Source organism: Physeter macrocephalus, chromosome 19, assembly GCF_002837175.3.
Source record: "Physeter macrocephalus isolate SW-GA chromosome 19, ASM283717v5, whole genome shotgun sequence".
NCBI lineage: Eukaryota > Metazoa > Chordata > Mammalia > Artiodactyla > Physeteridae > Physeter > Physeter macrocephalus.
The window spans coordinates 70,288,020-70,314,248 of record NC_041232.1 but is presented as its reverse complement, the minus strand read 5'-3'; the positions used below and the strand labels follow the sequence as shown (position 1 = coordinate 70,314,248).

The following is a 26,229-nucleotide window of genomic DNA, read 5'->3' as shown; positions in this document are numbered from 1 at the left end:
GTTAAATATGTAGAAATATTAAAAGAATACTCTCCTGCACTTTAAAAAGTTGTTTCCTCTTTTCCCATTGAGAAATTCTGACTATACTTCTCACAAAATGCTGAAGCCAGACACTGAACACTTACCATTCATCACATGGATCACACATTTTAACCAAATATACAATTTGAATTAAATGTTAGTGCAAACTGTAAATAGATACAATCTAAGATTATATTTACTGAAGAGCTAGTCTATAATTTGTTAAAGCTGAACTCTGACCTACTCCCTCATTCTAAGTTTTTTTTAAATAGCTACTAAGTATGTCTGAGTATAGGTAAAACTGTACAATTTGATTATATTTTAAGTCATGCATGTCGTATTTAAAATTTAAGGGGGAAACACTGAGATGACACAAAAATGCCAAGGTGTGTAGAGCGCCCCCCCCGCAAAAAAAGGTAATAAGAAGTGACAAAAATAAAACAGGTTTCTTTTTTTTTTGAAACATAAGAATAAAATCAAACTATCATGGTCACACCTGGTAGGGCCCTTCTTCATATGATCACCAATAAAAGTTGCATTGGTCATACTCATTAAGGTATTTGCCAAAGATATGATAGACAGGAGATGTTGTGTGGTGACGGCCCGGGACACTCCGTAAGTTCCCTTTCCTACTCCCTCCGTTGCCAGCAGCTTCCTTCCTACTTCTGCTTTCCCATGTGATAGTTTACAAGCAGCCTGATTATAACCAGGAAGCATCAGTGACATATGACCTCCTCTCGATAAGAGGCCGAACGATACTGTGCAGTGGGGTTTCAGCATTCCAAGGCGATCAAGACAGACTTCATCCAGAACATCATTCAAACCCCAGGCATGAAGGCAGGACATGAACAATTTTGCGGTGTCCATAGTCAGATTATATTCTAACAGGGTCAGTGGCTTAGATTTGCTGGCCCGATATTCGGGGTCACTTTCTTCCCGCCTCTGTCTCATTATCTCCTCATCCTCCTCTTCATCATCAAGGAGATGTTCCTTTATGTTCTCTTTGATAGTTTCTTTCACTTGTTGGAAGAGAACTGCTGCTCGTTTTCCAGTTAGAAAAGAGCCCCCTTTGTCTGAACCGCCAGATGCTTTTTGCAGATTCTCTGGGGAAATAAGCGCAGTATTCGGCCTAGAGGCTTCTTCAGTCAGGAGTTGAATAATCAACGCTTCCACATCAAAGAAAAGCACATGTATGTCCGGGTCTGTTAGGTTTGTCTTTATTGCTTGAACCATCAGGGAGTTATGAGAATATTTAGGTAAATTTCCCTGCAACAAATATTTTTAAAAGATGGCTATAATTCAATGTATTTAATTTCATGCATTCATTAATGAACAATAAATAATCAAAGGGATTTAAATGCATATTAAGCTGTGTTTTTAGGTATCTATATCATTAAAACTAACACACTAACTTTGCCAATCAGCAGCATATAAAAGATATGAACTTAAACAAGTAGAAGAACTTTATGCTGAAACAATGATAAAACTGTCAATTAATCTTTTAAAAAAAAGAAAATGAAAGTTAATTATTGAAGCAGGGAGTCTTTTTACTCATAGAACAGATTAAAAATTGTTTCAATAACTTATATGCAAATTCTTTCTCTGAGAATGTAATACTCCTGTTCCACCTGAAAGAATAATGCATTCATCACAGCTACTCATCCTTTTAAGTTGCTGCACCATCAAATTCCTCCTTTTTTACTTTACCTTCAATCTCTCCCTGTCCATAAATTCTTTTCCCTCAATAGAGAACATGTTCAAGTCTACTTAGAGTCTTTAAAAGTGTTATCCTTTGACCATGTTCCTTCTTCTATTTCTTTCCCAGTCTACTGCCCCTTTTAGCCACATTTAAGGAAAGTAGTAGACTAATCCGGTGGAAACTTTTCAGTCCCTCTCCTCGTTAATCTCTTTGCAGTATCTCTGACCATATCCATAATCTCTGACGTTGTTGATTTTGCTAAGAGAGACAGAAAGAAAGTATAAAAAGAGCTTCCCGGAGAACACCTTCTTAATGAGCCTTCTAATTCTGACCACCCTTCTCAGTCAGCTGCCCTGAAAACTCATTCTTTCTCCCATATTAGAACTAGCACCTATATGCAGGTGGCTCCCTAATCTCCATCACCAGCCAGACCAGCTCCTGAAACAGTTTCAACCCTGCAATTCCCACTGCTTGTATCTGGATGTCCCACAGAACCTTGTACTTAATCTGTCCTAATCTCCACCCTCCCACTAAACCTGCTGCATCTCCCAAATCATTGGTTGAGAATCATTCTTCTAATCTAGCCCCACCATCACCATCACTATGTTCAGACCCTTATCTCCTCTCCTCTAAACAGGCGTCACTGCCCCTAGTCTCTCCTTACTCCCATCCAGCCTCCACAGGCCACAAGACTGCTTTCTGAAGAACAAGTCTAATCATGTCACTCTTCTGCTGAACACTGCCATTATCATGGGTTATTAAGAGAAATGGAAAATACAAAACTAAAACTAAATCAAAGTATAGGTGAATAGATCTCAAGATGAGAAAGGACTTGCCAAACACTTAAATTTAAAATTCACTACTATAAAAAGTTAAGGCAAGTAAGAAATAGGAAGAAAAATGTGCCAGAAATAGGACTAATGAAGTTATAATCTATATAAAAAATAGTAATACCAAAATAAAAGGGAAAAATACCATAAAGGTCAAGGGCAATTCACAGTAATAGAGACAAATAGTCAAGGAATATAAGGGAAAACCTACTCAAATGAATTGTCGAGGAAATAACAATTAAATAGCCACAAGATACCACATATAAAATTAGCAAACAGTAAACACGAAAAAAATACTAAGCCAGGAGTACAATGAAAGTCAGACCCACACACTGCAGGAATGAATTTAAATAGAGCCTTTTGGAAGAGCAATTTGGCAAAATACAGCATGAGCCCTTAAGATTGTTTGATCCAGTACATTTATTTCTAGAACCCTATCCTAAATAGTCAGAAACACAAAGACGTTCAGTGAAACAGTATCCATTATTTCAGATTGAAAACAACCTAAATAATCCAACAATAAAGAAATAACAAATAAATAATAAATAAATAAATAAGCATAACCATGTAATAAATATTGTAATCACTACAAATCATGCTTCCTGGGCACATTTAACCACATGGCAAAATGTCCATGTTCCAATTTTAAGTGAGATAAGATTACACATGTGCACATACGTACACACACACACACACACAGACACACACACACACACACACACACACTATACAACAGAGTATAATTCTGATTTCATTTATTTAATGCCCAAGTATGTATTTGAGCATGGTGACAAACATTGGAAAGAAATACATGGGGCTTCCCTGGTGGTGCAGTGGTTAAGAATCCGCCTGCCAACGCAGGGGACAAGGGTTCGTGCCCCGGTCCGGGAAGATCCCACATGCCGCGGAGCGGCTAGGCCCGTAAGCCACACCTACTGAGCCTGTGCGTCTGGAGCCTGTGCTCCGCAACGGGAGAGGCCGCGACAGTGAGAGGCCCGTGCACCGCGATGAAGAGTGGCCTCCACTCGCCGCAGCTGGAGAAAGCCCTTGCACAGAAACGAAGACCCAACACAGCCAAAAATAAATATAAAATAAATAAATTAATTTAAAAAAAAAAAGAAATACATGAAATAAATAAATTAATTAAAAAAAAAAAAGAAATACATGAAAATGTTCATAGCAACCACTTTTTGCGATGGAGTCATATCAGATTTACATTTTCTTCACATTTCCAGATATTTCTTAAATTGTATATAATCAATATGTTATTATTTTCATAATTAGAAAATAATGCTCTAGGATAAAATGCAAAATCCTTCAGCACAACATTCAAGGCCCGTTACAATTTGATACCAAATATTTTCCAGCTATAACAAACAGGCTCTAGCACCATAACCACACTCCCTCACCCATTAATCCCTTTATTTATTTCTTTACCCAAAATATTCTTCTTTGCTCTACTCCAATCCCTTCTCGTCCATCAAGACACTAATTCTCCCGGGAAAGTTAGTCCACAATGAACCCAGTTCCCATAACATTTTCTATACTATATACCACAAACTTGTAAGCCTTGGCTATATTTATATAATTAGTTTTTTGTGTATTTACATTTTCCTGTACTCTACAGGAACTATACCTTACTCATCTTGTGTAACCCCAGGCATATCAGAGTACCTAGCAGAATGAACAAAGAACATAAAAATCTTTATAAAATTATTTTAAGTGGCTAATCAACTCTTCACTCGTAAAATTACACTAAGTCCCTTTAAACGGTCTATCTTCTGTCTCAGTCCTCCTCCCATCTGACTATGTTCCTTTCCAGCTTAAGAGGCTTCAACAGCATTTCATAACCCAAGGATAAAATCTTTGCAAAGACCTCTTTGCAAAGCACAAAACAGCCTCCAAAATAGACTGCTGCCGACTCCTCCAATTCCATCTCTAACCACAACCCTGCATCTTCTACTGAAACCAAATTAAACCACTTGTGCCTTCCAGAACCATGTAGTTGCAGACATTTGTACCTTTGCATTTGTACCTTTGCCAATGCAGGGGACACAGGCTCGAACCCTGGCCTGGGAAGATCCCACATGCCGCGGAGCAATTAAGCCTGTGTGCCACAACTACTGAGCCTGCACGTCACAACTACTGAAGCCCGCATGCCCAGAGCCTGTGCTCTGTAATTAGAGAAGCCACCGCAATGAAAAGCCTGCGCACCACAACGAAGAGCAGCCCTTGCTCACCGCAACAAGAGAAAGCCTGTGCACGGCAACGAAGACCCGATGCAGCCAAAAAAAAAAAAGAAACACTACAGAGAAAGAGAAAGTACCAACTCCGCCTTGGGTGATCAGGGAGAACCTCACCAAAGGGATAACTTGAGGTATGCAAGGGCAGAAAGATAGCAGGATGTGAAAAAGGATAAAGGCAGGAAACATCACAGGATGGGTGTTGATGTTGCTGACCAAGACAAAGAATGCAAGGCATGGTTCACTGAGAGCACAGATGTCCACACTAAGGCTTTTGAACTTTCTCTTGCAGGCTTCGGAGCCATTAAAACAGTGCTTCTCTCAGAACACCAGGGATGCTTGTTAAAGTACAGGTTCCTGGGCCTGATATCAGACCTGAATCAATGTCTCTTGGAATGGATCAGAATCTGCCTAATGAAACACTAGATGGCTTTATACAGTAAAGTATGAGAGCTCCTATCTAAAGGCTTTAATAAAGGGAGTAACATGATCAAATTTAATTTTATAACTATTTATCCACCAGCAGTGTTGGCTGAAAAGAAGCAAGATCAGGATCATGAATATAAACCTGGAGGAAAAAGAAGCCATCCAGATGAGGGAAGATAAAAGTATGCAATAGTACTGAAAATGTAGAAGATGGGATGGGTTGAAGGACGCATACGCTACCGTTTTATTTCTCACACCGCCATGCTTCGTATTTCCTTTTTCAAACACTAAATGTGTAATGTCAAACACTACGTTTAAAAGATGGCGGAGTTAGCGTCTCCCCAAAACTAGGGTGCCTGCCAGCCGCTGGTGGAGGACTCTGATGCCCAAGGAGATGGGAGGAACCCCCAAGTGAACTGGTAGGACATGGGGGACTGAGTGGGGAGAAGAAGGAGAGACCAGACAGGATTGGCGCCCCTGAGGCTGGGGAAATCAGGAGAGGCAGGCGGGAGGGGCCCTCACGAGGAGTGGGAGAGGAGCCGAGGGTGTTTGCCCCACCCACCTAGGCACAGGGAGCCTGCTGAGCTCCCAGGCTGGTCCCCTGCCCTCCAAGTCCCCACCCAGGGCACGTGGGTCCTTCGGGGCACAGCAGGTAGGCAAGGGAGATCAGCAGAGGCAGGGGGAGGGGTCCTCTGGGAGGAGTGGGAGAGGAGTGGGAGGGCATTTGCCCTGCCCACTCCAGCCCAGGAAGCCTGGTGGGCTCCAAGGTGAGGTCCCCCCACGCCCTGAGACCAGGGATGGGGGGCACACCTGGGCCTCTTCTGTTCCTTGTGCCTAAGCCCCACCCCCAACAGCCCCCAGGGTCTTTTCCAGCCCTGGGGGTCCTGAGCATAAGCCTCGCCCACCACCAAACCTCACCCTTGCTTACACCCCGCCCTCCACAGCCAAGGCGTTTCCCCCCTTTTTAAAAAACTTTTTTTTTTTTCTTTTCCCTCCTCTTTTTTACTATTGTGGCACCAGTGTACCTTCTGGTTGCTGATTCATCTACATTTTTATTTTTACATTCTTTCTAATGTATCTGTTAGTTTCGTAGTCTAACTTTATTTTTTACTTTGTTATTGTTCTTTTTTTTTTTCTTTTTGCCACCCCACACGGCTTGCAGGATCTTGGTTCATGGGCTGGGGGTCAGGCCAAAGCTCTTGCGGTGGGAGCTCCAAGTCCAAACCACTGGACTAACAGAGAACCTCAGACCCCAGGGAATATTCATTGGAGTGAGGTCTCACGGAGGTCGTCATCTCAGCACCAAGACCCAGCTCTACCCAAAAGCCTATAAACTCCAGTGTTGGAAACTTCAGGCCAAACAACGAGTAAGACAGGAACACAATCCCACTCAGTAAAAAAAAAATTTTTTTAATTAAAAAACAATGAGATGGCAAAAAAATACATCACAGATGAAGGAGCAAGGTAAAAACCTACAAGATCAAATAAATGAAGAGGAAATAGGCAATCTACCTGAAGAAGAATTCCGAGTAATGACAGTAAAGATGATCCAGAATCTCAGAAATAGAGTGGAGGCAGGGATTGAGAAAATACAAGAAATGTGTAACAAAGATCTGGAAGAACCAAAGAACAAACAAACAGAGATGAACAACACAATAACTGAAATGAAAACTACACTAGAAGGAATTAATAACAGAATAACTGAGGCAGAAGAACGAATAAGTGAGCTGGAAGACAAAACGGTGGAAATAACTGCCAAAGAGCAGAATAAATAAAAAAGAATGAAAAGAATTGAAGACAATCTCAGTGACCTCTGGGACAACAGTAAACACACCAACATTCAAATAATAGGGGTCCCAGAAGAAGAAGAGAAAAAGAAAGGGACTGAGAAAATATTTGAAGAGATTAGAGTGGAAAACTTCCCTAACGTGGGAAAGGAAATAGTCACCCAAGTCCAGGAAGCACAGAGAGTCCTATAAAGGATAAACCCTAGGAAAAACACACCAAGACACATATTAATCAAACTAAAAAAAATTAAATTCAAAGAAAAAATATTAAAAGCAGCAAGTGAAAAACAACAAATAACATACAAAGGAATTCCCATAAGGTTATCAGCTTATTTTTCAGCAGAAACTCTGCAGACCAGAAGGGTGTGGCAGGATATACTTAAAGCGATGAAAGAGAAGAACCTACAACCAAGATTACTCTACCCAGCAAGGATCTCATTCAGATTTGATGGAAAAATCAAAAGCTAAGAGAATTCAGCACCATCAAACCAGCTTTACAACATACGCTAAAGAAATTTCTCTAGGCAGGAAACACAAGAGAAGAAAAAGACCCACAAAAACAAACCCAAAACAATTAAGAAAATGGTAATAGGAACATACATATCGACAATAACCTAGAATTTAAATGGATTAAATACCCCAACCAAAAGACACAGACTGGCTCAATGGATACAAAAACAAGACCCATATATGTTCTGTTTACAAGAGACCCACTTCAGACCTAGGGACACATACAGACTGAAAGTGAAGGGTTGGAACAAGATATTCCATGCAAATGGAAATCAAAAGAAAGCTGGACTAGCAATATTCGTATCAGATAAAATAGACATTAAAATAAAGACTGTTACAAGAGATAAGGAGGGACACTACATAGTGTTCAAAGGATCAATCCAAGAAGGAGATATAACAATTATAAATGTTTATGCACCCAACACAGGAGCACCTCAATACATAAGGCAAATGCTAACAACAATGAAAGGAGAACTCGACAGTAACACAATAATAGGAGGGGACTTTAACACCCCACTTACAACAATGGACAGATCATCCAAGCAGAAAATATATAAGGAAACACAAGCTTTACATGACACAATAGGCCAGATAGATTTAATTGATATTTATAGAACATTCCACCCAAAAGTGGCAGGATACACTTTCTTCTCAAGTGCACACAGACCATTCTCCAGGACAGATCACATCCTGGGTCACAAATCAAGCCTTGGAAAATGTAAGAAAACTGAAATCGCATCAAACATCTCTTCTGACCACAACGCTATCAGACTGGAAATCAATTACAGGAAAAAAACTGTAAAAAAACACAAATATATGGAGTCTAAACTGTGAGCTACTAAATAACCAAGAGATCACTGAAGAAATCAAAGAAGGAATTAAAAAATACATAGAAACAAATGACAACAAAAACACGATGACCCAAAACCTATGGGACGCAGCAAAAGCAGTTCTAAGAGGGAAGTTTATAGCAATTCAATCTCACCTCGAGAAACAAGAAAAATCTCAAATAAACAATCTAACCCTACACTTAAAACAATTTGAGAAAGAAGAACAAAGAAAACCCAAAGTCAGTAGAAGGAAAGAAATCATAAAGATCAGAGCAGAAATAAATGAAATAGAAACAAAGAAAACAGTAGCAAAGATCAATAAAACTAAAAGCTGGTTCTTTGAGAATATAAGCAAAATTGATAAACGCTTAACCAGACTCATCAAGAAAAAAAGGGAGAGGACGCAAATCAATAAAATTAGAAATGAAAAAGGAGAAATCACAACCTACACCGCAGAAATACAAAGTTCTTTGAGAATATAAGCAAAATTGATAAACGCTTAACCAGACTCATCAAGAAAAAAAGGGAGAGGACGCAAATCAATAAAATTAGAAATGAAAAAGGAGAAAATCACCACTGACACTGAAGAAATACAAAGGTTTATAAGAGACTACTACAAACAACTATATGCCAATAAAATGGACAACCACAAAGAAATGGACAAATTCTTGGACAGGTTCAATTTTTCCAACACTAAACCAGGAAGAACTAGAAAATATAAACAGACCTATCACAAGTAATGAAATTGAAACCATAATTGAAAATCTTCCAACAAACAAAAGTCCAGGACCAGATGGCTTCACAGGGGAATTCTATCAAACATAGAGAAGAGCTAACACCGATCCTTCTCAAACTCTAAGTCCTAAAGATGCTACCAGAAAACTACTAGAACGAATCAATGAATTTGGTAAGCTTGAAGGACACAAAATTAGTGCACAGAAATCTCTGGCATTCCTATACACTAACAATGAAAGATCAGAAAGAGAAATTAAGGAAACAATCCCATTTACCATCACAACAAATAATAAAATCCCTAGGAATAAACCTACCAAAGGAGGCAAAAGACTTGTACTCAGAAAACTATAAAACACTGATGAAAGAAATCAAAAATGACATAAACAGATGTAGAAATATACAATGTTCTTGGATTGGAAGAATCAATACTGTGAAAATGACTATACTACCCAAAGCAATCTAGAGATTCAATGCAATCCCCATCAAACTACCAATGGTATTCTTCACAGAATTAGAACAAAAAATTTTACAATTTGTATGGAAACACAAAAGACCCCAAAAAGCCAAAGCAATCTTGAGAAAGAAAAACGGAGCTGGAAGAATCAGGCTCCCTGACTTCAAACTATACTACAAAGGTACAGTAATCAAGACAGTATGATACTGGCACAAAAACTGAAATATAGATCAATGGTAGAGGATAGAATGCCCAGAGATAAACCCACACACATATGGGTACTTAATTTATGACAAAGGAGGCAAGAACATACAATGGAGAAAAGACAGCTGCTTCAATAAGTGGTGCTGGGAAAACTGGACAGCTACATGTAAAACAATGAAATTAGAAGATTACCTAACACCATACACAAAAAAAAAACTCCAAATGGATTAAAGACTTAAATGTAAGACCAGACACTATAAAACTCTTAGAGGAAAACATAGGAAAAACACTCTTTGACATAAACCATAGCAAGATCTTTTTTGACCCACCTGCTAGAGTAATGGAAATAAAAACAAATATTAAAAAATGGAACTTAAACTTAAAAGCTTTTGCACAGCAAAAGAAACCATTAACGAGACAAAGAGACAACCCTCAGAATGGGAGAAAATATTTGCAAATGAAACAACAGACAAAGGCTTAATCTCCAAAATATACAAACAGCTCATGGAGCTCAATATCAAAAAAACAAACAATCCAGTTTAAAAATGGGCAGAAAACCTAAATACACAAATTACACAAGGAAGGCATACAGATGGCCAAGAGGCACATGAAAAGATGCTCAACATCACTAATTATTAGAGAAATGCAAATCAAAACTACAATGAGGTGTCACCTCATGCAGGTCAGAATGGGCATTATCAAAACAGCTAGAAACAATAAATGCTGGAAAGGGTGTGATGAACAGGGAACCCTCCTGCACTGTTGGTGGGAATATAAATTGATACAACCACTATGGAAAACAGTATGGAGGTTCCTTAAAAAACTAAAAGTAGAACTCCCATGTGACCCAGCAATCCCACTACTGGGCATATACCCTGAGAAAACCACAATTCAAAAAGAGACACGCACCACAATGTTCATTGCAGCACTATTTACGATAGCCAGGACATGGAGCCAACCTAAACGTCCATCCATCGACAGATGAATGGATAAAGAAGATGTGGCACATGTATACAATGGAATATTACTCAGCCATAAAAAGAAACGAAATTGAGTTATTTGTAGTGAGGTGGATGGACCTAGAGTCTATCATACAGAGTGAAGTAAGACAGAAAGATAAAAACAAATACCGTATGCTAACGCATATATATGGAATCTAAAAGAAAAGACAAAAAAAAGGTACTGACAAACCTAGTTGCAGGGCAGAAATAAAGATGTAGACATAGAGAATGGACTTGAGGACACGGCGCGGGAGGGGGGGAAGCTGGGGTGAAGTGAGAGTAGCATCGACGTATATACACTACCAAATGTAAAAAAGATAGCTAGTGGGAAGCAGCTGCAGAGCACAGGGAGGTCAGCTCGGTGCTTTGTGACCAGCTAGAGGGGTGGGATAGGGAGGGTGGGAGGGAGGTTCAAGAGGCAGGGGATATGGGGACATATGTATGCATGTGGCTGATTCACTTTGTTGTACAACAGAAACTAACATAGTATTGTGAAGCAACTGGACTCCAATAAAGATTTTTTAAAACAAAAAAACGAAAAACACTGTGCTTAATGCTTTGTACCTGCCAACACTAACTGGACTGAATGATACATTAAATTATATATTTATAATAAATACATTATATCTAATATACTATTAATATAAAAATTATTACTAACAATGATAGCTGCCACATACTAATCTGTTGCTATGACCTAGGTACTATGCTAGGCATTAGGGTTGTTTATGTCACAGCAAAGGGTAAAATATTAGGTAGACAGACATGACACTAGGTCTGAGGGAATAATAACAACAACATTAGGTAAACACAGTCCTTTAGTAAATACTGTCTTTCCAGTAAAAATCTACAAAATTTTTTTAGGAGAAAAAGAATCCATTACTACCAAAGAGTAAAAAAATTAGACATGTTTGATAAGGAAATTATTGAAGCAGCAAGAGTAGCTTGAAGAAAAAAAGGCCAGAGTGAGGACACAAGGTCGGCTTTTACGCTCCCTCCTCTGACGTCAACCACATGTGTGCCCCTTTCAGCACCCCGGGATCACCCCAGGTGTCTGCCTCTTTCTGGGAGGTGTGCCAGCAGACAGCCTGTATGCTCAGACAACTGAAAGGTTATCTAGCGTCTGGTATCATGGTATCTGGGTGTGACTGTGTGCAACTCCTCTTATCAGCCTCTTGGTCCTACTGATTGTGTCACTGGGGCAAAAACTGTATCTAATAGCAATCCACAGTCAGAAAAAGAGAGGAGAAAAAGAAAGAAAGAAGGAAAACAACAATGAAAGCAGATGAGAAGAGAACAGAGGGAGACTGAAGGAAAGGAGAGAAAATGTCTCATCCCCATGTCCTATAGGTCAACTATAATTTCTAACATCACCAACTCCTGCATAGGACCTGTAATGCCTGACAATGGATTTTACTGACTTCACAATAATAAAGTCTCATTACCACAAAATACAGACATCCAGTTGTGAGGGTAGCATTTTAGCTACATACATGAAGATGACAGAGTTGATCACCGATATGTGTGGTATCTAGTACGTTACACTAAGATTAGCTAATGGAAAATGAACAAAAACATCTACCAAACTCCAAGGGCCTCTTGGCTTAATCATAAAAAATACACATCTAGAGCAAACTAACTCATTCAAATCATCTTATATTCCTAACAACTTCAGGGACAGGCCATCTGATCCTGGAAATTCTTTAACAGGAATGTTAGTATATTTGCTCTGCCACCTTTATTAAAGAACATCTGAAATGTGTGCTCACAAACTCATTTTTGCATTATCATGGAGGAAGATTAAATTCAATTCAACAAATATTTGTGAAGTACCCATTTAATGCAATATGCTTGGGAGAAAATAAAGCCTCTGTACTTAAGGCAATAACTTAAAAACTTACTTGAAAAAGGCCAGCAGAAAAAGCTACATCATAAGGTATATAAAAATGAAATGGTCTCAAATTTGCTAGTAAAACTCAATGGTAAATGTAAAACACATATACACACACTTTAGAAGCTAATAAGACAGATATATTTGACATTTTCATTGCAAGTACTAAGCCTATTCTAACCTTATGTTTTCTGTGTAGAAGAAAACACAGATTTAGCCATTTCAGATACTAAATAAGGAACCTGACTTAAAATATTACAGAAATGCAAAAAGAGGAAAAAATTATTGGATTGCTTGCTCATCACTGAAAGTGAACCTGTGACAATCAAATAAAGAGTAGCAGGTAAAATTGTGTCTCAAGTGAAAACCCAAGCAAAGTGACAGAACTCTGATCATGAGACTAATCCTTATTCAAGCACGGGTATTTTTCAGCACACGCGCACACATGCACAGCATAGGCAGAAGCCTCCAGCAACAATAACAAACAAAACAAAGCGATATCATACAATCTGCAGAGGAGAGAATGTTGACATATCTTTGCTATAGCATTTATTGTTATTAAATATTTGAATATATGCTAGGTTAAGTCATGTCTGCTGAAACACCTGATAGCTTTGTCCCCTAAAACCAGTGTTACAATAATAGTTTAGCCTTATTTCATCTTATCCAACGACTAAGAGATATTTAAAACATAGGCAATAATTTTACTCTTGCACCATTCACTTCAATGGTCCCAATTTAAAAGCTTACCTATTTCTGAATTGTTTTTTAATGCCATAGTTTTGGGGACTATTTTTAAGGTTACCTGGTAAAATAATTTATTATTTTTCCTGAAAGAGCCTTGAGACCAACCTATAATTATATCAAACGGTTCAGATCTCTACCTAAAGTTGATTTATGAAGTGAGCATTAAGTATTGGCTGATTTTGATGCTAAAGTGTAAAGAAGAAAAGTGGATGATTTTTTAAAAATCTGAATCTGCTTTTTTTTTTTAATGCATACTCCACTTGTCTTTTTAAAATTTATTTATTTATGGCTGTGTTGGGTCTTCATTTCTGTGCGAGGGCTTTCTCTAGTTGTGGCAAGCGGGGGCCAATCTTCATCACGATGCGTGGGCCTCTCACTATCACGGCCTCTCTTGTTGCGGAGCACAGGCTCCGGACGCGCAGGCTCAGTAATTGTGGCTCACGGGCCCAGTTGCTCCGCGGCATGTGGGATCTACCCAGACCAGGGCTCGAACCCGTGTCCCCTGCATTGGCAGGCAGATTCTCAACCACTGCGCCACCAGGGAAGCCCCTGAATCCACTTTGAAACCAGAGATCAAGGATACTAATAATAAGACTAGGAAATGTTACATATCTAACACACACACACATGCACACACACACACACGCTTCTATAAATATCAATACTGAGTTCTAAAATAGATTACGAGAAAAAATATGTATTGAAAAATATTAAATAATATTTTATAAAATAATTAGGTAGATATTTATAATGCATGTTCTAAATAATTTTTAATTTCCTAAGTACAGTGTAAAGAACTAGTTTATTACCTACAAATATAGTGGTAAGAAAAATAACTTTACTCTTGATTATGGATAGGATATTTTATTGAATAAGAACCTTTAAAAGAACTTCTGAAATTCTGATGCATAATGTTAAATGCGTAAGTTTCAACAAATAAAAACACACTGATATCTTAATGTACTTCTAAAACATTCTAAAATTAGCTAAGGGGAAAAATCCCACCATCTGCTATAAAAAAAAAGTATGGTTTTAATGTTAATGATTTTAAGTATTAGGAAAAAGGAAGGAAGGGAGGGAATAAGGAAGAGAAAGAGGCGGGGGAGAGTGGAGAGGGAAACACAAAAAGTGTAACTATCAAGAAAACGTCTAAGACTGAAATGGATATTTGGTGCCCTCTGCTGCCGTATTGCTGTTACTGAATACTAATGGTCAGGAAAACAGCGAGATGAGCTCTCAGAGAATCCATTTTTAAGTTGGAATTAGACAATATACTTATTCTAAATATTTGATTTTGGATAGAACAGGATTTTATGATTAGGTATGAATTACAATATACTCATTATATTTGACGTTATTTCACTTCCATTCATGTGTTTTCATTAACAAGTACATTAATAAGCATAAACCAAAGAGAGGTAGTTTAGCTATTGAGAGGTTTTAAGGTTTTATACTGTACTGTAATTTATTTCATATGACATAAATGAAATGTAAATTACTCAAAAGTTAATTATAAGTGTTAAATATAAACACTTTTTATATTTCTTTTTTTTTTTTTTTTTTTGGCCACACTGTGCAGCTTGTGGGATCTTAGTTCCCTGGGACTAAGAAATATTCACAGTCAAGCAGATCCTAGCTTGTTCCTAACCCTCTCCTCCCACCACTGCTGGCCTAGGCACACGTTGCACTATCTCACTATGCCCATACACCATCCCCACCCACATCTGCACGTGGTGTTGTCTTTGCCTGGGATGTTCTTGCCCACTTGCCTTCCTGATGTCAGCCTCTACACAAATGGCTCTTCAGAAGAGCATCCCAACAACTCTGCGGCTCAGCTCGTCTTCCTGGGTCTCTGTCACACTCAGCTCATACAGTCTAGTCGAGCGCTCACCACAGTGAACCGCCCGCTTGTCCCCCACATCAGAGCAGGAACTCCTCAGTGCCACAGCCTGTTGGGTGTGGGTGTGATCTGTGCATTCTCCAACTGTTCTCACGCATGGCCCGGCTTATCGTGCGCACTCCATATGTGCTGAATGAATGCAACCAATCAGTCAATCAGGAGTATTAAACAAGTGTGTGCCGAATACCTATTGAGATAAATGTTTTCAAACACGTTGCTCATTTAACTTCATTACAACCTTATTACACCCCTTCCCCACCTTAAAGTTAAAAACAAATGGAAGCTCAGAGGTCAGTCAGTCACACAGGTCTCATAGCTCTTCAATGGTTAGGTTATGGGAGGAAGCCCAGGTCCTCCTGTATCTGCCTGACGTTTCATTCTAGACATCAAGAGGTTCTCAGCATTCGTTCTGTAGAGACTCTAGAGATGGAGGGGTGAGGGTGAGGGAAAAGGTGAGTCCACCCGACATTAATCGACCTGCGAATACTGCTCCGTTCACAGTAATTCAGTGAACAACTGTGCTGGTCAAGAAGCACAAGGAGGAATATCAAATGGTCCTTGGAGGGGCTCTTAGTCTGATATAAAGCAGTAGATCTCAGCCAGGGGTGATTTTTTCCCCCCAGCCCCAAAGGACATTTGGCCACGCCTGCAGACATCACTGTTAGTCACAATTAGGAGAGGGTGCTCACGGCCAGTGGGTAGAGGCCAGGGATGCCGAGAAACATGTTACAAGGCACAGGGCAGCCCCCAGAACAAAGAATTATTCAGCACAAGATGTCAGGAGTGCTAAAGTCAAGACACCCTGATACAGAGAAATAGCCATGTAAACAAGTATATCTCCTTGCTTCCATATATTGGTACAAGACAATAAGTACCAGGATGGAAACATAAGCCAAGTGCCAGAGAATCTGAGAAGATTCAACTGACTGTGCTAAACTTAGCAGCATTACCTGAAAAAATTCAGAACCTTTGCGGAGATAATGGTCATAGAACTGAGGCTCCTGAGATGAGTGGGAGTTAGCTAGGTGACGGGCTCAGAGGGCAGGGGGCATGGAACAAGGCCACTCCAGACACAACAAATAGTAAGAACAGCTGACCCTTGAAAAACTCGGAGGTTACGTGCATCGACCCATCCGTGCAGTCAAAAATCTGCGTGTAATTTATAGTTGGCCCTCCAATATCCGCGGGTCCTCCATGTCCACAAATACAACCAACGCTGGATTGTGTTGTACTGTGGTGCTTACGACTGCAAAGAAATCCACATGTAAGTGGACCCGCACAGTTCAAACCCGTGTTGTTCAAGGGTCAACTGTATATACCACATTTACTGAAATACAGGTGAAAAAGACTGGGAACCAATTTACATTAGACTGTAAAAAAATAAAATCCTGATTTATGATGATGAATCCCCTCCTTTTGTCTCTTTCTTCTACCTCTTCCTTTATACCCATCCACTCCCCTGAGAAAATGTTAAGTTTCACCAAGGCTAATTGCTGCTAGGTGACTGTTATTGAGGTGTGACTGTGATTAAGAAAAACAGGTATCTTTACACAAACTAAGAAGAGAGAGATGTGTGGAAGACAACGGAAAGATCTCTGAATATACAGGCACACCTCAGAGACACTGCGGGTTCGGTTCCAGACCACCACAATAAAGCGAATAAGATCACAATAAAGTGAGTCACATGAATTTCTTGGTTTCCCGGTGCATACACAACTTATGTTTACACTATTCTGTAGTCTATTAACTGTGCAATAGCATGTCTAAAAAATGTACCTACCTTAATTAAAAATATTTTATTGCTAAAAAAATTGTTACCCATCATCTGAGCCCTCAGGAAGTCGAAATCTTTTTGCTGGTGGAGGGTCTCCTCAACATCGGTGGCAGATGACTTTATCGAGGTGGTGGCTGCTGAAGGCTGGGGCAGCTGGGGCAACCTCTTAAAATAAGACAACAGTGCAGTTTGCTGCGTCGATTGACTCTTTCTTCCATTAACGATCCCTCTGTAGCAGGCTATGCTGTTTAATAGTATTTTACCCACAGAATTTCTTTCAAAATTGGAGTCAATCCTCTCAAACCCTGCTGCTGCTTTATCAACTAAGTGTATGTCCTAGTCGAAATTGTTTGTTGTCATTTCAACAATCTTCAAAGCATCTTCACCAGCAGATTTCCTATGAAGAAACCACTCCTTCCTCATTTGTTCAAGTTCTATCATGAGGTTGCAGCAATTCAGTCATATCTTCAGGCTACACTTCTAATTCTAGTTCTCTTGCTATTTCCACCACATCTATAGTTACTTCCTCCACTGAAGTCTTGAACCTCTCAAAGTCATCCATGAGGGTTGGAATTAACTTCTTCCAAATTCCTATTAATGCTGATATTCCGACCTCTTCCCATGAATCACAAATGTCCTATGGCATCTAGAATGGTGAATCCTTTTCAATTTACTCTGCCCAGATCCATCAGAGGAATCACCATCCGTGACGGCTATATCCTCACAAAATGTATTTCTTAAATAATAAGACTTAAAAGTCGAAATTACCCCTTGATCCATGGGCTGCAGAATGGATGTTGTGTTAGCAGGCATGAAAACAACATGAATCTCATTGTACACCTCCATCAGCGCTCTTAGGTAACCACCAGGTGCACTGTCAACGAGCAGTCATATTTTGAAAGGAATCATTTTTTTCTGAGCAACATGTCTTAATGGAGGGCTTAAAATATTCAGTAAACCGTGTTGTAAACAGATGTGCTTTGTTGTTCCATTTACAGAGCACAGGCAGAGTAGATTTAGCCTATTTCTTAAGGGCACTAGGGTTTTCAGAATGGTATATGAGCACTGGCTTCAGCTTCAAGTCACCAGCTGCACTAGCCCCTATCAAGAGAATCAGCCTGTCCTTTGGCACTGCGTTTTTTTTTTAAACACATGCCTGTAATCACTTTTAGTTATTTACTTATTTATTTATTTTTGGCTGTGTTGGGTCTTCGTTGCTGCGCGCGGGCTTTCTCGAGTTGCAGTGAGCGGGGGCTGCTCTTCGTTGCAGCGCACGGGCTTCTCACTGTGGTGGCTTCTCTTGTTGTGGAGCACGGGCTGTAGAGCGCAGGCTCAGTAGTTGTGGCGCACAGGCTTAGTTGCTCCACAGTGTGTGGGATCTTCCTAGACCAGGGCTCGAACCCATGTTCCTTGCATTGGCAGGCGGATTCTTAACCACGGCACCACCAGGGAAGTCCTCCTTCGGCACTTTGAAGCCAAGGTACTAAGTTCTCCTCTCCAGCTATGAAAGTCCTAGATGACGTCTTCTTCCAAAAGAAGGCTGTTTCATCTGTTGGAAATCCATTGTTTAGTGTAGCCACCTTTGTAAATGATCTGGAGAACCTTCTACAGCATCTACATCAGTACTTGCACTTTTATGTTATGGAGATGGCTTCTTTCCTTAAACCTCAGTTTGAGAAAATGAAGTTTTCCTTCTCCACGTCGAAGCCAAGTGCCTCCCCTCGGCCACCCTCTCACCCACTGTGGAACCCAGCTTCATCAGCTATCTCCTCCCCACCCTGATCGTGAACCTGCCTCTCTCCACTGGCTCTTTACCCTTAATCCACAGACACTCTAACCTGTCTTCAAGACTGGATTTCCCTCTGGCTATTCTCCTTCTACTTCCCTTATCATACCAACTTTTCAAAAGTATTCCGCACTGGCTCCTTCTATTTTCACACCTCCCATTCACTCCTTAAGCCACCACAATCAAGCTGCTGCCCCCCACATCATGGGGAGACAGTTCTGAAAAAGGATACTAATGACCTCACTGACACACACATTTCAATCCTTCTAACACTCAGCTCTTGCGTTTGACACAACTGATTGCTCCACCCTTCTTGAAACACCCGATTCCCTGTTTGCAAGCCAGCACATCCTCCTGGTTCTCCTCACACCACTTCCTCTCCGCATCGTTTCCTCTCCCTCTCCTTCAGGTGGTATCCCGAGAGCCTATCTCAGCCCATTTGCTATCTCTGAAGGATCTCATCTGCTTCCACGGTTTTAGATGCCAGGTGTACGCTGGAGATTCCTCAGTTTGTATACCCATCACCACAAGCCTCCCTCAAGTCCCCCCTCCATTGTATGCAAAGCAACTCATCCTCACCCACACAAAACCTGTCCCTACAATCAATCTCACACTGGAGAGAGCCACTTCTAGTCAGTCACCCAATCAGAAAGACTGTGGGTCGACCTCCCTTACCACCTCTACCTAATGAATCACTAGGTCCTGCCAAGTATGGCTCACAAACAATTCTTCAATTTAAACTCTCCTCTACATTTCCTCATATCTGTTATACATACTGGCTTTCAGATAAAATTCTTCTTGAGGAAAGAATTCTAATGCTAATTTTTTAAGTTTGAAAGCCACTGAGATAATGCTTTAGCGCCGTCACATGGTATGCATGGACCGGCCTCACCTCCCACCTCTGCCTGTCTCTCCTCAGCTGATCCTCCAGCTCTACAGAGCACACGTGGCACTCCCCACCTCCCTCCTTGCATCTGCCACCTGCTACTCCCAGAACACACTGCAAGCCACCTCCACCCGCCACCTGACTATATTCCACTCATCCTTCAATGTCCCCTCCTCCAAGAAGCTAGTCCTGATCACCTCAAGCTAGGCCAGGCTTCTGCAATACTTTCTGCATTTCCTCAGCCATCTCACTTACTTCACTACATGTATTTATCTGTTGATATCTCCTGAGGGTAAATATCATGTCTTATTCATTTGGACTCTCAAGGGCCTAACACAGCACCTAAGAGTCAATAAACGTTTACTGAACTAGACTGATTCAATTATTTTCTAACAGAGGCTATAAAAGTCAGGAAGTTTGAAAATCTTTTATACGGTCCAATAAAGAGCAGATTTTTCAAGCATATTAGAAGAAATTATTTCTTACCGTAAGTACTAACATATTAACTATTAGTCACAAATCTTTACACTTCTATCAAATTACTTCAAAATACCTTTAGGTTCCCAAACAAGAGTTAGATATAAAGTACCACACACAAGGGCTAGAAAGATCTGGCTGCCGAGGTATAGGGTTTGATCTAGCTAGTGTTCCTATTCTCTCAGCAGTCTGCCATTGGATTTATTATGTGAGACAGTGAAATGATGGGGAAATGATGGTGAAGGAAATTTCTCCTTTGCTGTTTCTCACATTCCAAGGAAAAACAAAATTGTTCCGAATTTAAAACCATCACAGAACAACAAGAGGGCTTTTTCTTGGTTCAGAATAATATAATGAATTATATTTAATATGAACTATGAATTCCATTTATAAATCCGTTGAACTCCTATTGTGTGTAAGGCACAGGGCCAATAAGGCACTAGAGCCACGGGGCTTGTTAAGTTTCAGGAAGGCAAGTTCCCTTGTATGCGTCATTATATGATGGTGTGTTATACAATGATCACCATAAATCCAGTTGTTTCTAATTCAAGAATCCTTAAAAAGGAAAGAGAGCTAAATAAAAACCCTGTAGTCACCAAAAAAATTAGTAAATATGAACTAAATATGTAGTTAGTTTTTAGAGTTTAGTTTCATTCCTTAATGGAATAAGTCGTATTATACTCATAGTAACCTAAAACTCATTTCCCCCAAACTGGAGAAAAAGTTGGTAGAAAATCAACCTGAGTTGGAAATCTTCAAAGCATTCTTCCCAAACTCTATGAAATATCTGTGCCGGGTGAGTGCACACACACGCACACACCAAGGAGCACATGCACTGACACTGTACTTTCCTGTGCGTGTGAGAGTACTATGAAAGTGAGGCAAATATGAAGAAAGAATAACAGAATTAGGACATAAATACATTAGAGGAATGTGAACCATTTTTACAGAGATGAGGATGAATGATTAATTCAATATAATGAATAGCCTGTGGAAGGGAGGAAAAGATGGAGAAAGAGAGGAAAAGAGGGAGGGAGCGGAGAGGCAGGCCAACAGGACTTCATGGACTGCCTTGTGTTTGCTTGTGTCTGTGATAATAGCAACTAATGCAATAATGTACGTCTAGAAATCAACCCCATTACCTGCCCTATATACCTGTGCCTCCTTAATTATTTTAAATCTTTTAATTTTACATTTGTGGTTCCAAAAAAATTTTCTTAAGCTCATTTCTTAAGGAATCTCTTTACCAAAGCTTCATGTTAAATTCTAAAATTTTCATTCTAGAACTTTTAAAGTTCCAAATGACAAACAACAGAGAGGGAAGTAATGGCAAAACAAATGACAAACAACAGAGAGGGAAGTAATGGCAAAACAAAGTCACTGACTGCTCGCTGTAGAGTTTAAAAGTCAGTCTCACTAACCACCATGTGATGGGATTGTGGCAGCACAGGAGAAGTACAATCCAGTCTGATGGACTCACAGCAACTGTCACCTGCCAGGAGGTTAAGGATCTTCTCACATAAATAAAGTATGTTTCCTTTCAATTCAAAACCACACTGGTATCTTACCAGTGTAATCCAGAAAAACGATAGATATTTACAAACATGCTTCAGCTAGGGCAAATAATACACAAGATTTTTAAACGAATGTTTAATATTTCTCCTTAACTAATTCATTTCACTGAATTCTACACTTAACATCGAGACTATAGAGACCCAAAGGGAAGATCATAGCAGCAACGCCAGCATAGTTACTGGATTTTCCCAAACCCCCTCATAAAAAGAGACAGAGCAACTAGGCAGCATAACTGAAACCCAATGAGAACATTTTCAACAACATTAAGTGATGAAGTATACCCACAAATCCCAAAATTCAAGTGGAAGGGAAAACCCACCAACAGCTACAAAATCCACCTGGTATCAGGCATCCCTGTAGTAAGAAGGAAGGAGAAGCAGGAATGTATTTGACAACTCTGACAGGAAAACTCTAAAAGAGCCAAAAGATACTTAACCAAAAAATAAACCTGAAAACAGCAGCTGAACCCGGGAGGAGCTTATTTACCTACCTCAACAGCAAGTGAACACAAGAGATCTGAGGGGGCTGGCACATCAGATTCCCAGGGCCCTTACAACACTGAAGTATCCACGCTCCCTTCTAGGAAAAGATCCCGCAATAAGAAAAAACTGCTAAGAATGCAGTCAAAATTGACAGGTAATTTAAAAAACAAAAATAAATAAATAAAAAAGGAAGGAGAGGAACAGTGCCAGAAACTATCAGAAAGCAAGTCACCATATTATTGAACCACATGAAACAACAAAAGGAGTTCTGTGAAGTTAGAAAAGCTATCTGAATTAATCATTCAAAAAATCCAGGAAAAATCATTTCACAAAGTGAGCAACAAAAAGTACTGAGGTCAAAATTATTTCAAGTAAAAAGAATAAGAACTGGGATTCCCTAGAGGTCCAGTGGTTATGACTCTGCACTTCTACTGCATGGGGCACAGGTTCGACCCCTGGTTGGGGAACTAAGATCCTGCATGCCGGATCTTAAATAAAAATCGGGCCTCGATTAAAAAAAGAGAGAAAGAGAATAAGAACAAGAAAAAAAACAGACATGTTGAAGCAGCAGATGGAAATGAATGTACTATTTCAAAACAAGCTACAGAACATTTTTTAAATGATACTCAACATGAAAGAACAATACAAATGAGAATTAGAAAAATCAGAAATGAAATGACTGAACTCAAGAAAGAATTAAAGGGGAGGAGCTTCAAGATGGTGGAAGAGTAATACGTGGAGATCACCTTCCTCCCCACAAATATGTCAGAAATACATCTACATGTGGAACAGCTCCTACAGAACACCTACTGAACGCTGTCAGAAGACCTCAGACCTCCCAAAAGGCAAGAAACTCCCCACGTACCTGGGTAGGAAAAAGAAAAAAGAATAAACAGAGATAAAAGAATATGGACGGTACCCGCACCAGTGGGAGGGAGCTGTGAAGGAGGAAAGGTTTCCACACACTAGAAGCCCCTTCGCGGGCGGAGACTGCGGGTGGCTGAGGGGGAAGCTTCGGAGCCACGGAAGAGAGCGCAGCCACACGGTGCGGAGGGCAAAGCGGAGAGATTCCCAAACAGAGGATCGGTGCCGACCGGCACTCACCAGCCCGAGAGGCTTGTCTGCTCGCCCGCCGGGGCGGGCGGGGCCTGGGAGCTGAGGCTCGGGCTTTGGTTGGAAGCCGGGAGAGGACTGGGGTTGGCGGCGTGAACACAGCCTGAAGGGGGGGCTTTGGTCGGAGCGCAGGGAGAGGACTGGGGTTGGCTGGGTGAACACAGCCTGAAGGGGGCTAGTGCGACGCAGCAGCTAGGAGGGAGTCTGGGAAAAGGTCTGGACCTGCCTAAGAGGCAAGAGACCACTGTTTCCTGGTGCACGAGGAGAGGGGATTCAGAGCGCAGCTTAAAAGAGCTCCAGAGACAGGAGCGAGCCACGGCTATCAGCGCGGACCCCAGAGACGGGCATGAGATGCTAAGGCCGCTGCTGCCGCCACCAAGAAGCCTGTGTGTCAGCACAGGTCACTCTCCACACCTCCCCTCCCGGGAGCCTGTGCAGCCCGCCACTGCCAGGGTCCCGTGATCCAGGGACAACTTCCCCGGGAGAATGCACGGCGCGCCTCAGGCTGGTGCAACGTCACGCCGGCCTCTGCCGCCGCAGGCTCGCCCCGCATCCGTACCCCTTCCTCCCCCAGCCTGAGTGAGCGAGAGCCCCCGAATCAGCTGCTCCTTTAACCCTGTCCTGTCTGACCGAAGAACACACACCCTCAGGAGACCTAAACACAGAGGCGGGTCCAAATCCAAAGCTGAACCCTGGGAGCTGTGCAAACAAAGAAGAGAAAGGGAAGTATCTCCCAGCAGCCTCAGGAGCAGTGGATTAAATCTCCACAGTCAATTTGATGTACCCTGCATCTGTGGAATACCTGAATGGACAATGAATCATCACAAAATGAGGAGGTGGACTTTGGGAGCAACGATATATATATATTTTTTCCCTTTTTCTCTTTTGTGAGTGTGTATGCGTATTCTTCTCTGTGTGATTTTGTCTGTATAGCTTTGCTTTTACCATTTGTCCTAGGGTTCTGTCTGTCTGTTTCTTTTTGTTTTTTTTTATTACTTAAAAAATTTTTTCTTAATAATTATTTTTTATTTTAATAACTTTATTTATTTTACTATATTTTATTTTATTTTATCTTCCTCTTTCCTTCTTTCTTTTCTTCCTCACTTACTATTCTGAGGCAGGTGGAGGACAAGCTCTTGGTGCTCCAGCCAGGCCTCAGGGCTGTGCCACTGAGGTGGGAGAGCCAAGTTCAGGACACTGGTCCACAAGACACCTCCCAGCTCCACATAATATCAAACGATGAAAATCTCCCAGAGATATCCACCTCAACGCCAAGACCCAGCTTGACTCAACGAACAGCAAGCTACAGTGCAGGACACCCTATGCCAAACAACTAGCAAAACAGGAACACAAACCCATCCATTAGCACAGAGGCTGCCTAAAATCATAAGGCTACAGACACCCGAACACACACCACCAGACGTGGACCTGCCCACCAGAAAGACAAGATCCAGCCTCATCCACCAGAACACAGGCACTAGTCCCCTCCACCAGGAAGCCTACACAACCCACTGAACCAACCTTAACCACTGGGGACAGACACCAGAAACAACAAGAACTACAGACCTGCAGCCTGCGAAAAGGAGACCCCAAACACAGTAAGTTAAGCAAAATGAGAAGACAGAGGAACACACAGCAGATGAAGGAGCAAGGCAAAAACCCACCAGACCTAACAAATGAAGAGGAAATAGGCAGTCTACCCAAAAAAGAATTCAGAATACTGATAGTAAAGATGATCCAAAATCTTGGAAATAGAATGGAGAAACTACACGAAAAGTTTAACAAGGACCTAGAAGAACTAAAGAGCAAACAACCAATGATGAACAACTCAATAAATGAAGTTAAAAATTCTGTAGAAGGGATCAATAGCAGAATAACTGAGGCAGAAGAAAACATAAGTGACCTGGAAGATAAAATAGTGGAAATGACTACCACAGAGCAGAATAAAGAAAAAAGAATGAAAACAATTGAGGACAGTCTCAGAGACCTCTGGGACAACATTAAACACACCAACATTCAAATTATAGGGGTCCCACTAGAAGAGGAAAAGAAAGGGACTGAGAAAATATTTGAAGAGATTATAGTTGAATACTTCCCTAATATGGGAAAGGATATAGTTAATCAAGCCCAGGAAGCACAGAGTCCCATAACGGATAAATCAGAGGAGAAACATACCAAGACACATATTAATCAAACTAACAAAAATTAAATAAAAAGAACAAATATTAACAGCAGCAAGTGAAAAACAACAAATAACACACAAGGGAATCCCCTAAGGTTAAAAGATGATCTTTCAGCAGAAACTCTGCAAGCCAGAAGGGAGCGGCAGGACATATATAAAGTGATGAAGGAGAAAAACCTACAACCAAGATTACTCTACCCAGCAAGGATCTCATTCAGATTTGATGGAAAAATCAAAAGCTTTCCAGACAAGCAAAAGCTAAGAGAATTCAGCACCATCAAACCAGCTTTACAACATATGCTAAAGAAATTTCTCTAGGCAGGAAACACAAGAGAAGAAAGAGACCCACAAAAACAAACCCAAAACAATTAAGAAAATGGTAATAGGGACATACATATCGATAATAACCTTGAATGTAAATGGATTAAATACCCCAACCAAAAGACACAGACTGGCTCAATGGATACAAAAACAAGACCCATATATGTGCTGTCTACAAGAGACCCACTTCGGACCTAGGGACACATACAAACTGAAAGTGAGGGGATGGAAAAAGATATTCCATGCAAATGGAAATCAAAAGAAAGCTGCAGCAGCAATTCTCATATCAGACAAAATAGACTTTAAAACACAGACTATTAAAAGAGACAAAGAAGGACACTATATAATGATCAAG

The 26,229-nt window shown here is 40.6% G+C and overlaps 1 protein-coding gene across 8 annotated transcripts in view; it reads right to left on the bottom strand.

The window, feature by feature from the left end:
• The window catches only part of WDR7 (WD repeat domain 7), a 375,792-nt gene that overhangs the window by 264,153 nt on the left and 85,410 nt on the right, over positions 1–26,229 (bottom strand). For all 8 annotated transcript variants that reach the window (XM_028480810.2, XM_028480811.2, XM_028480813.2 and 5 more), the window contains one exon: positions 518–1,287. In XM_028480810.2, the coding sequence (XP_028336611.1) occupies positions 518–1,287 (770 nt within the window). The remainder of the gene's footprint in view (positions 1–517; positions 1,288–26,229) is intronic.